The sequence below is a fragment of the Mesoplodon mirus genome (genome assembly GCF_964341445.2).
Source record: "Mesoplodon mirus genome assembly, chromosome: 15".
Taxonomy (NCBI): domain Eukaryota; kingdom Metazoa; phylum Chordata; class Mammalia; order Artiodactyla; family Ziphiidae; genus Mesoplodon; species Mesoplodon mirus.
In genome coordinates this window covers 6,419,557-6,431,823 of record NC_138991.1, presented here as the reverse complement: position 1 = coordinate 6,431,823, position 12,267 = coordinate 6,419,557, and the positions used below count along the sequence as shown (strand labels likewise).

The window sequence follows — 12,267 nt, the reverse complement described above, 5'->3', positions numbered from 1 at the left end:
CATCTGTCAGGCCTGCTGCTGAGTGCGCTTCTTCCTTTTTCTCATTACATCCTCTTGACATCTCCATAAGGTAGACGTGTTACTCTTATCCCCATTTGACAGATGAGGAAAGTAGGGTTCATTGACTTGCCAAGGTCATTTTCTAGTAAGTGGAACGCCAGGAGCCAAACCCAGACAGACTGACGCAGACCCAGGCTTAACCAGCTCACTATATGCTGACCCTTAGGCCAGAGGTCCGCAGTCTTTTCATAAAGAGCCAGCTAGTATTTTATGCTCTGTGGTCCACCTCTGATCTCTGGTGCATATTCTCGTTTCTATTTTTTATTTCTGGCCGCACCTCGGGTTTCGGGATCTTAGTTCCCGGACCAGGGATCAAACCTGGCCCCCTGCTGTGGAAGATCAAAGTCCTAACCACTGGACTGCCAGGGAAGTCCCTCTGCTACATATTCTTTTTTGTTTTTACAACCCTTTAAAAATATGAAATCATTCTTAACTCTTGGACTGGTCATGTGGATTTGGCCCACAGGCCCTAGTTTGCCGACCCAAGTCTTAGATGAATGATGTCTCAGCTCGTACGGATGCCCCCCCTACCCAGTAACAGCAGCACCAGGGCAAGAGCCCAAATCTTCCATTCCTAGCCCAGAGGCAACCTCAGTTCATGCTTTCTTGGGTATCCCTACAGAACGGCCAATGCACATATAAGATAATATGATTTTTTTTAAGGTTTTTCAAGAACAGGAGCGGTAACTGAACAACTGTTGAGCTTCTTGTCTTTTACAGTGAACAGTACATATTAGAGCTCCATCTGTTTTAGCACCAGTGACCTACCTCAGTATTTTCAATGCCTACGTTGTCATTTAGGTGCTTTTGATTAAATGGTAACACAGTGCTTGAAGGAGGCATACCATGTGAGTGGTTCTCAGCATTGGTGCATCTGACTTTAAAGCAACCCTGACTTTCACTTAGGGGCACCCAGACTCCTTTCATGCCCCGAGGTCAGCCTGTGTACGTCATGTGGTGAACTGTGCCTGCCCTTTCAGGCTGTTCCCCAGTGTTGCTGCTTGACAAACAACCAAGAGTTCCTCGTCAGTAGAATTTCACCTTTGTGCACAGCAGATTTTGTGTGATTGTCTGACTTTTATTAGGTTTCCGCAGATTTTGTGTAATTGTCTGACTTTTATTAGGTTTCCGCAAACTGTCTTACAAAATGAAGAGAAAACTGAAAAATAAACGTGGTGATATTAGAGCTAGGAAACACTGGTCTCAAACAGTGTAATTGCAAAAGGTAGAGACCGTTGTGTTGTTGCCAAGGTGGTAAATCCAACATCTCATTGGACTATAGCTGATTGACTCCATGTTCAACTCCATTCATGAAACGCTGGAAAATGAGGTCTGAAAGACAAGGTGAATAACTGGTTTTACTATATGTAAGTCCTTGCTTTGGATTTTTGGTTGTTTCAAAAGTGCCTTATCTATGAAAATAGAGTCTGCATGAATTTTAGTGATTCGGTCCCGTTTGTTGCACATTGTGTTTACTTCTGAGCGTACGTGTCTGTGTGTGCGTGCAGATGTCCACACCATTAGAGGTGATGCTGCAAATAGCATCTTTGTGTACAGGCATCTTTGTCTCCCTGGAGTGAATGGCCAGGAAATGAAAGAGGAATCCTGGGTCAAATAAGCATGGTATTTTGTTTTCCATCACTTTCTGAGAACTTCTAAAATTTGAAAACTTAGTTTCCATAGTATTTTCTCTACAATCTATATATTTTCTCTCTTTTATAAATAGAGCCATAGGCAGTTTGCTCACTTGGTTTTCTGAAGGGAGTTTTCAAACCAAGTGTCTTTACCATGTTACTGAAGGGTGGATGTTCCAGAGCACTGATCAAAATAATATTTATGTTTTGGGCTTCCCTGGTGGCGCAGTGGTTGAGAGTCCGCCTGCCGATGCAGGGGACACGGGTTCGTGCCCCGGTCTGGGAAGATCCCACGTGCCGCGGAGCAGCTAGGCCCGTGAGCCATGGCCGCTGAGCCTGCGCATCTGGAGCCTGTGCTCCGCAACAGGAGAGGCCACAACAGTGAGAGGCCCGTGTACTGCAAATAAATAAATAAATAAAAATAAATAAAATTTATATTAAAAAAATTATGTTTTAAGAACGTTTAAACGTCCTGAAATGTTCTCAACATTTCGGATTCAGCTTCAGTTAAAACGCAAATATCCTGTGGTCCTCTTCCATCTCAACTCTGAGTGGGATGGTTCTAGATTCACTCAAGGAGGGTCTAGGTAAAGACTCAGAATAATAAAAAAAAAAAATCACCAACACTTCCAGGGTTAGTTTAGACCCTGACAGGCTGCAGTGGCATCGGATGAGTCTGCCGCTCGCCAAGACTCTTCTGCTCTGGTGCTTCTGGGCAAGAACGCTCGGCGAGGCTTCGTTTGTGAATGAGGAGCAATTTCAGGCTCTCCTTGTACCTTCAAAGCTCTCAGATGGTGAGCAAGACACTTTCAACTCAGTCTTTGTCGAAGAAGGGCAAGTGCAATCACGGCAGGGAACTCACCGTCACCCACCAGCCCTGCCGCGTGCCCCTCCCACCAGCTCCCACCAGCTCCCACCAGCTCAGTTCCTTGCCCTTCTCCCCTGCTGTTCCCGACCTGGGAATGCTCCTCTCTCCCTGTGGCTTCACCACTGGGTCCTCCTCTCAAGCATCTCCCCATCCAGAGGCCTCTCTAGACCACCCTGTCTAAACCACCTCCCTTTTCCACACCCATCCCATCATTCTCATCATCCATCTCAGCCTCACTTATCAAGATTGGAAATTGTCTTGCCTTTGTTTCGCCCTTTGGAAAGTCAGCTCCATGAGGGACAGATCTGGCCTTTCTTATTCAGTGCTGCATCTTTAGTGCCTACAGCAATGCCTGCACATAGTAGGTGTTCCAGAAACACTTTGGTCGGTGTGTGTGTGTGAATGAATGGGAGATTACCGGGAGTGCAGATAGAGCCCTTGCAACGTGGCCACGAGGACAGGAATGGTACTTCCTGCTCACCAGATGTCTGGGAACAGAAGTCACCCCTGACTCTCAGCTCTTCTAACCCCTACCTGGCCCCATCCTGACCCGCCTCTCAACCTAGATGCTTCAGAATTACCCGCCTCCTTCTCCCATGGTCAGATGTTGCCTTAGATCTGAGCCTGTGCAATTGAAGTCATGGCCACAAGGACCTGTGGTCTTCCTCTGACCTCATCCAGCAGCCTCATCCCTTCACCTGCCTCCCAAAGCAAAACAAGTAACCACAGCACCCAGCTTGAAAACACAACTCATGGTCCACTGTTTAGCCTCTCACTCAAGACAGAATCATTGAGCTCTGGGGTTTCAGGCAATCAACACAGAGCCGACATTCCCGTGCGATCAGACAGTCGGTAAATGAGTAAATGGACACAATGATCTCGGGTGCTGACAACTGCCCTAAAGCAAAGAAAACAGGGCTTCCCGGTGGCACAGTGGTTAAGAATCTGCCTGCCAACGCAGGGGACACGGGTTCAAGCCCTGGTCCGGGAAGATCCCACATGCCGCGGAGCAACTAAGCCCGTGCTCCACAACTACTGAGCCTGCGTTCTAGAGCCTGTGAGCCACAACTACTGAGCCCAAGTGCCACAACTACTGAGGTCGTGAGCCACAACTACTGAGCCCGTGTGCCACAACTACTGAAGCCTGTGTGCCTAGAGCCCGTGCTCTGCAACAAGAGAATCCACAGCAATGAGAAAAGCCCGCACACTACAACAAGGAGTAGCCCCCGCTCGCCGCCGCAACTAGAGAAAGCCCCCACACAGCAACGAAGACCCAACGCCGCTATAAATAAATAAATAAATTTTTTTTAAAAAAAATTAGTATAAAAATTAAAAACAAACAAACAAACAGGGTGACCTGATAGAGATGATCCACAGAAAGGGCCTCTCTGGAAACCAGAATGATGGGGAAAGTTTTCCAGGCAGAGGGAACAGCAAATGCAAGGGCAGGAATGAATTCAGCAGAGCAGAGCATCCATGAAAACGCCAGTGTTGTCAGAGCAGAGTTAACAAGGGGAGAAAGGGTCAGAAACAAGATCTGAGGGGTAAGCAGGGTCTGTTCACATAGGGCCTCGTGGACGCCTTAAGTACTCTGAAGTGCATTCTAACTGCAGAATGCACTCGAACTGCATGCAAACTGCTACTTTACACAAGCCACTGGCCTGTGTAAAGTAGGAGATAACACGGGCTGATTTACGTCTTTTAAGACATCTTAAGGCTGCTGTGCACACACAGACAGTCAGTAGGAAAGAGCAGGAGCGGGGAAGTGAGGCAGGAGGCAGGGCCAGGGCTTCATTTGCCATTTTGGACGGTACCGTGCTGTTCTCAGCGCACATGGAGAAGCACCGTTTGCTCAGTCTTTTGAAAAAAATAAAACGCTTGGTGTTTGAGAGTGTCGGGAGATGTGAGCAGAAAGAAGAGTAAATAAAGGTATAAATAGCTTTTATTGAGCTACATGGGCTGTATGCTTTATTTTTGAAGAAACGGATGTTTATTTTCCACCAACTTTATTTCCATTTTCTTTCATTCATTCCACAAATATATTGAGCCAGACGCTGCTCTAAATGCCACAGAAGACAAAAGTCTAGTCCCTTTTCTCAATATTTAATAAACTGTCATTAGCGTTAAAAATCCATTACCTTCTATTATTCTTTCCCCTGTTCGGTAACCTTTATTCTCTCTCTCTTTTTTTTTTAATACATTTATTTTATTTTTATTTATTTATTTTTGGCTGCGTTGGGTCTTCGTTGCTGTGCGCGGGCTTTCTCTAGTTGCAGCGAGCGGGAGCTACTCTTGGTTGCGGTGCGCGGGTTTCTCATTGCGGTGGCTTCTCTTGTTGCGGAGCACAGGCTCTAGGCACGCGGGCTCAGTAGTTGTGGCTAGTGGGCTCAGTAGTTATGGCTCGGGGGGCTCTGGAGCACAGGCTCAGTAGTTGTGGCACATGGGCTCAGCTGCTCTGTGGCATGTGGGATCTTCCCGGACCACGGCTCGAACTGGTGTCCCCTGCGTTGGCAGGTGGATTCTTAAGCACTGTGCCACCAGGGAAGTCCATAACCTTTATTCTCTTAACATTGTATTTGCTATAGAGCTCACATGGTGGGGGGTGGGGGTGCGGGAAAGGCCAGACAGAACACCAAGTTAAAAAAGTTGCCAGGACACTTTTCAAAGGAGAGTGGCCTGCATGATAATGGAATGAGGAAGCAACCGTAGAAATGTGTGTGGTCATGTTGGAACTGTGATGACTCAGGGGGGAAATGACAAGAGCCTGGAGGGGAAATAACTTCAAGGAGGAAGGTGGGAGGCTGGTAACAAAGAAAAAAAAAGATACCACTACAAGTGATATTCGAAGACTCCAACATGAGTTGCAAAAAGGGGAGATACGTATTTTAGGAACCATTTCCAAACGTATTGCCCATAAACCATGTGTTTACTGGAATGGAAGAGGGCTCCTGTGTGCACATGGCGAGGACAGAGATAGGAACAAGAAGGCGGAGTGCGCGCCTGCGCCTGGGACGGCATCTCCTGGCTCTTTGCGGGGAGGCTTTGCCGGCTCTTAAAACTCCTCTAGGAAATGTTATTCCTGGTCAAGCCTGGGCTCTGCATCCGCCCACCCACTCCAGGGTGAATCGATTGTTCTTTTGCTTTAAACTGTTGCTTCTCCTTAGAGTCAAGAGCAGTTTTGTTTGTTACACGTTTGTTACAGGCAGCTTGTCTTTTGGGGCTTGGAGGGGGTGAGAAGTGGGGTAAGAAAGCAGTAGGGTGGCTCTCCCTTGGAGACGCTTGCCATCTGGTTAACAGAAAGTAAAAAGTGCCTGTGGAATGTTCTCTTGGGTTCAGAATTTAAACTCAGAGGAGGCTGAAAGGGCACGAGAGTCAATTACTAAGAGCGAGAATGTCAAGTTGCTTCTGTCCTACACGGATGTTTCCCAACATGGAGGGGATCAACAGCCCTGGGGAAATCAACAGGGACAGTTACAAAGCACATTCTCTCTAACCTTCCTTGTGTGAGGCTAGCCATGGGTTTATCTGTGACTCATTATTGACAACAAAATGAAGAAACCCAGTGAACTGGAATAAATGCCCACCAACAGACTGAGAGAAGAACTTAAAGAACAGGTGGCTTGCTGCTTTCCTAACACCCCTAAAAATGACCCTAGCAAATGGAGAATTCGGTGAACAAGTATGAATGTTCACTCATTTCTCTGTGATCCATTAAATAGCTTGGACCAGTTTTGAATTCTTCCTGATCAATCAAATGGAAAATAATCACACCCTGCAGGGACTTTGACCGCATTCATACAAGATGATTTTAGGTGTGGTACACAGATAGAACATTTTTTAATGTTAGCTCTGTATTTTATTTTATTTTTTTTTTTTTTTTCTTTTTGCGATATGCGGGCCTCTCACTGTTGTGGCCTCTCCCGTTGCGGAGCACAGGCTCCGGATGCGCAGGCCCAGCGGCCATGGCTCACGGGCCCAGCCGCTCCGCGGCATATGGGATCCTCCCAGACCGGGGCACGAACCCGTATCCCCTGCATCGGCAGGCGGACTCTCAACCACTGCGCCACCAGGGAGGCCCTAGCTCTGTATTTTAATGTGCATTGGAAAAACCTAAAACTAGCTCATCAAACTTGTAATTTCATAGGTCATATTGCTTTGGGAGACTTTTTTTTTTTAATGGCCTTAATTTAATATTTTCCTTGAAGTTAAAAATATACAGACAGCACATGGATATGACAGGAAGCATGCAGTTAATAGACACGGAAGTTTAAGAAACACAGTCTTAGACAAAGCTTTCTCCTAATCGGAGGTGGTATAATTGCTTAAGACCAATCAGAGGACACGAAACACCTTCTTTCGTCTCCATGCCTTTGATCCCCTTTACGCTTCAAAACAAGAAAAAGAGAAGGAAGGAAAAGATGAGAAAGGAAAAGATTCCACCTTCCATTTTCTTTAATCCCTCTGATGGCTTTCAGGAAGTAGGAGATAAGAGCAAGACAAGAAACCATGCAAAATGCAGGGGGTTGCAGCTGGATGGGAACCCTACACTTTCAGGTGAGGATACTGAGGCCCAGAAAAATTCTCAGCTACTTGCCCTCCCCCCTCCATGTGTTTCTCACAAGAGAGGGCTGAATTCTCAACCACTTACCTTGGCCCAACATTGCTCTCAACTCCTCTTTTCCCCAAACCAAATATCTGAAACAAGAATTCAGAAACTTGTCTAGCAAGGAGTGAACTTGGAGGTGGGGAGGGGGTTTGGGGGACGGATGAATAAATATGCTGGATCTCTAGGGCACTACAAGCTACAGAAACAGTTTGGTATAACATGGACCTGTCTTGGGCCACATCCAAAAATATCAATTACTTAGAAGACCTGGGAGATCTTTATTGTTGCATCATTTCAACCCTGAGCTTAGACTAACAGAACCTTGTTCACCTTCCTCCCCCCAGCACACGTTGTCAGACATACAGTAGGTGCTTAATAAACAACTCAAATCAGTGAAGCAAGACAAGTGCATTTTAGCGAGGGTCCCACGAATAGGGGGAGTATATTCAAACAATATACCTTCCAGCAGGACCCAAACCTATTGGAAACCACAGCATTCAGGCATCAGGGAAGAAAATGTTTCACTTCCACTGGGTGGCTTTGGAATTTTTTTCTGACCACAGCCTCTTCCTCAAAGTCTCATCAGTCGGCAGTGCCTTCTGCGGCTACCCAAGTCTCCGTGGCGAGTGGCCTTTTCATCTGAACCATTAGGAAGAATTCAAAGCTGGAAGGATCAGAGTTCAACGTTATCATGGAGAAATCAGTTAAGGTTTGTGCGTGTTCACTGAATAAACCATGGTCAGGATCATTTTTAGAGGTGTTGGGAAAACTAGGAATCCTTCTTTTATTTAAGTTTTTCTTTTTCTCTTATATCCCTTCTCATTTCCAAGTTCACCAGGTTTATTCCCTTCTTAGTCCCCAGTGCCCACAGCTAAGCCGGAGACAATGGCTATTTGCATCCAGATGGGTGGAAGAGAACCTATGTGTTATGTAACCGGCCCCAAACTTTCCCACCCATGGCTGTTGGTTTCAGCCCAGATCTCCCACCCCACCTCCGGTAGGGACAGCTGCAGAAAGAGCAGTGCTCAGGCACAAGTGTTCTAGACCCCAAACCTCACAGCATGCCAGCGCCAGCTACTACAGAAGGAGTTCCCTTCTGAAGTGATTTCTGCCAGTGTTTTCCAGGGTATGGACTAATCACCTTTAAAAGTAATTTCTTTAAAGGATCAAGACGAAGGTGAATGTGAGTATCTGAGTTTCTCTCTTCTGGAATCCATTTCCTGCAAGAGTTCACTTGCTTAGGACTCAGAGTGAACTGTGTAAATGCATCCATTACTTGTTATTCTGCATTTTTTCCACTAAGTTAAGAAAGTAGGTAATGATGTTTCCCAAGCAAATATCCCATCAGTGGAAATTATCAAAAGTTGTTTTATGTCCCACGTTTTGAAGCAAAAAAGAGAGAAATAGAATTTTGTTTAGAAAGCTCTATTCTACTCAGTTAAGTTTTGGGGGTTGTTTGTTTGTTTGTTTGCGGTATGCGGGCCTCTCACTGTTGTGGCCTCTCCCGTTGCGGAGCACAGGCTCCGGACGCGCAGGCTTAGCGGCCATGGCTCACCGGCCCAGCCGCTCCGTGGCATGTGGGATCTTCCCAGACCAGAGCATGAACCCGTGTCCCCTGCATCGGCAGGTGGACTCTCAACCACTGCACCACCAGGGAAGCCCTAAGTTTTTTTTTTTTAAAGCTTAAAGGTGACTCTAAATATAAAAGTAATCTGGAAAAGGGCATTTCAGTATCTCAGTTAAATGACTTCAGATCACTTTCTACACATTCTGGAGTCTTTTAGTCCAGAACTTTTCAACTTTTTCAAAAACGGAGCTGAAGCTAAAACTCAGTTATTTTCTAGCCTATCTGGCAAATTAATATTAACCACAAGAAAGACAGCAGTTTTCCCTCAGCCTCTCTCATTTAACTGCTTTGCTAAGTTTTTAAAAAAAATAGCTCCAAGAGAAGCAACTCTTCTTTATGCTGTGGGATGATGCAAGAAATTACTTAGCTGTCACCTCATTTAAAAAAAAAATTCTAAGTATTTCTGAAAATGAAATGCAGATCATTGCAGCCGAGCTGTGTCAAGTTCTACAGCACCATGTTAGGCATGACACATTAAAAGGAAATAATTTAATATACTTGCCAATCTCAAGGCAAGTTCTGGTTGTGAAATATACCATTTTGCTATGTTAAGTGACTCTCAGTTCCCTGTAACTTGTGGAATTTTACTTTTCAATGTAAATGTGGCTATGGAAAGCTACTGAAATTCACGAAAGGAAAGAAAAGTTAACTTAGAGAAGAGAAAGAGGAGGAGGCCTGATGGCCTGGGGGCCCATCTCAGCTGCAGACCTCATAATACAACTCCATGTGGAAGGAAAGCAGCAAATGGTTATCCCAACGCCTCCCCCAGTGGTACGGGAGTGCAAGGCACAGCTACAGTGTCCTGCGGCTGCTGGTCCTAATTTCTGGTCTTGGGAACAGTCCCCTCATGGGGGGGCCCTCCCACCTGGCCCAGGTGTTTGTGCCCAGGACCATGTCATTCTGCAGCTGACCTCAGGGGAGGGGGCGTACTCGTGGCAAAGGCACCCAGCCTCCCCTGTTTACCTGGAGACTTATTCGATGTCTCTCTAACTTGCCTGGGCCAGGCTAGAAAAACCCTTAAAGCTTCGCCCCACCTAAACTTGTGTGATTCTTAACACACCTGCGGTGAGACCCTGTTGCCTTTAAGTGGTAGGTTTTTGTTGCCTTCTCTGGATGTCTTCTGTGGCCCTACTCTCAAGGAGCTGGGGAGAAAGAAACACTCACAAAATCATCTGGTTCTCAACAACTGTCCAAGCACTTCTCAGCATTTTCCACGCTGTAAAGGGTCCTCTGATGGATGGGCAATAGAGTGCCGTCAATGGTGTGAGTTATCCCGGAAGTACACAGAGGGTTTCCCCAGATGCCAGATGCTTTTGTGTGGCAAACTGCTTTTGGCTGAGATGAAGACTGACTGGGTCAAGGTTCCCTTCTATCAAATCTGGGAGTAGAACAAGCTTAAGTGATCATGGAAAGCAGGAGCTCAAGTTCACCAACGCAGAAGCAATTCTCTTCTAACAGAACAGAATCTTTTTGAAACACTAGATTTTTATATTGAAAAAGCAAAACATGTACATATGGCTTTAAACATTCCAACTGTACCAATGAACATGGACTGAAAGCATGTTTTCCTTTAATCCCAGAGCTCTGTAGTTTCCTGGTCTCCGGTACAGCTAGCCAGAGGGGGAGCCCCAATGACTCCCCAGAAAGATCATCTTCCAGAAAGATGCTGTACTCATAAAAGCATACATGGGGGGCTTCCCTGGTGGCGCAGTGGTTGAGAGTCCGCCTGCCGATGCAGGGGACACGGGTTCGTGCCCCGGTCTGGGAAGATCCCACATGCCGCCGAGCGGCTGGGCCGGTGAGCCATGGCCGCTGAACCTGCGTGTCCGGAGCCTGTGCTCCGCAGCGGGAGAGGCCACAGCAGTGAGAGGCCCGCGTACCGCAAAAAAAAAGCATACATGGGGACATACTGTCTGCACAGTTTCTCATCTTGCTTTTTAAAATATTAATCCTTGGGCCTCCCTGGTGGCGCAGTGGTTGAGGGTCCGCCTGCCGATGCAGGGGATACGGGTTCGTGCCCCGGTCTGGGAGGATCCCATATGCCGCGGAGCGGCTGGGCCCGTGAGCCATGGCCGCTGGGCCTGCGCGTCCGGAGCCTGTGCTCCGCAACGGGAGAGGCCACAACGGTGAGAGGCCCGCATACCGCAAAAAAAAAAAAAAAAAAAAAAAAAAAAAAATTAATCCTTGGGAATTCCCTGGTGGTCCAGTGGTTAGGACTTCACACTTTTACTGCCCAGGGCCCAGGTTCAATCTCTGGTCAGGGAACTAAGATCCCACAAGCCACATGATGCGGCCAAAAAAAAAAAACAAAAACGTTAATACTCTATTTTAGAGAATGTTCCACTTTGGCTCATTTAAACTCTACCTCATTATTTCTAATGGCTGTACAGTATTCCATTATACAAATGTGTCATTATTTGCCAGTAATTACATTGAAGCCATTTCCCAAATTCTTAATGGAGAATCTAATTCTGATCCTCTAACCATACAACTTACCCAACTGAGTTAAAAATGTTATTATCAGCTTACCATGCCTCTCTCCAGAGGCACACTTTGTCATTTGCTCATCCATCAAAATGCACATGCCATCTCATGAAGGTTAGCGTGCTAAGCACTATGATTTGTAGGCTAAGAGGGCAGACTCCAGGGTCAGAACTGCCTGTGTGCCAATCTTGGTTCTATTCGCTGCCCTCCGAGCAACCTTAGGCTAACTCACTCACCCTCTCTGTGCCTTAACTTTTCATCTTTTAAATGGGACATTAGTAACAGTCCCTGCTTTATGGGATTGTGACTATCATGTGAGATAATCAATGTTAATTACTTATCCCTGGAACAGGGTTGAAAAGCTGTGAGCAATCTTTATTAATGAGGCATTTGCTACATAGTGAACAACAATACAAACGTGACTCAATATGCATCCAAAAGATTAGAGAGGATTTTTTTTCTCTTTGTTTAATTATGGGAACTTAATATTAGTTGACACATACAGTGTGTAAGAAGTCTGCGTAGTTATGTGGGGTTTGCAAAGTGGGGCGCCTTCCCAGATAGTCCTTGCTGTGACTCCTTAAAGCCCATTGAGCCCTCCCGTATCTCTCCCGAGATTGCCTTGCAGAATGCTGTCACCCATCCACATCTCTCATCAAAAAAGAGTCATGTGGGTACTTTGTTTCTTCCTCAGGGTTGTGTTCCTTCCTCTGTCTTTCTTCCCTTTTTGGAGAATGTGGGTGGGAAAGGGAAAATGGAGGTGGTGAGGGGATTTTTCTTACGCTCTTGGAATCTTTTCTTTCTCTCTCTCCTCTCTCTATTTTTTTTAACATATGCGTTTTAAAATATGATGGAAAATAAACATTCTCGAGCCAACAGATAGCACCATTCTCTCTGCTTTGATCTTTCTAAGCCTATTTATGTATTTATATAATATGAAATACTTCCAAGTACATTGAAGGGAAGACCTTTGTCTTTAGAGATGATC

At 46.0% G+C, this 12,267-nt stretch overlaps 1 protein-coding gene across 4 annotated transcripts in view; it reads left to right on the top strand.

Moving 5' to 3' along the window:
• CASS4 (Cas scaffold protein family member 4) overlaps positions 1 to 12,267 on the top strand; it is a gene marked incomplete at its 5' end in the record, with an annotated part of 39,581 nt that overhangs the window by 2,473 nt on the left and 24,841 nt on the right. The window contains one exon of one of the 4 annotated variants that reach the window (XM_082600337.1): positions 7,746 to 7,877. The exons of the other annotated variants lie outside the window; for them this stretch is intronic. Coding sequence (XP_082456463.1) covers positions 7,860 to 7,877 — 18 coding nt within the window. The remainder of the gene's footprint in view (positions 1 to 7,745; positions 7,878 to 12,267) is intronic. 4 annotated transcript variants of the gene reach the window in all.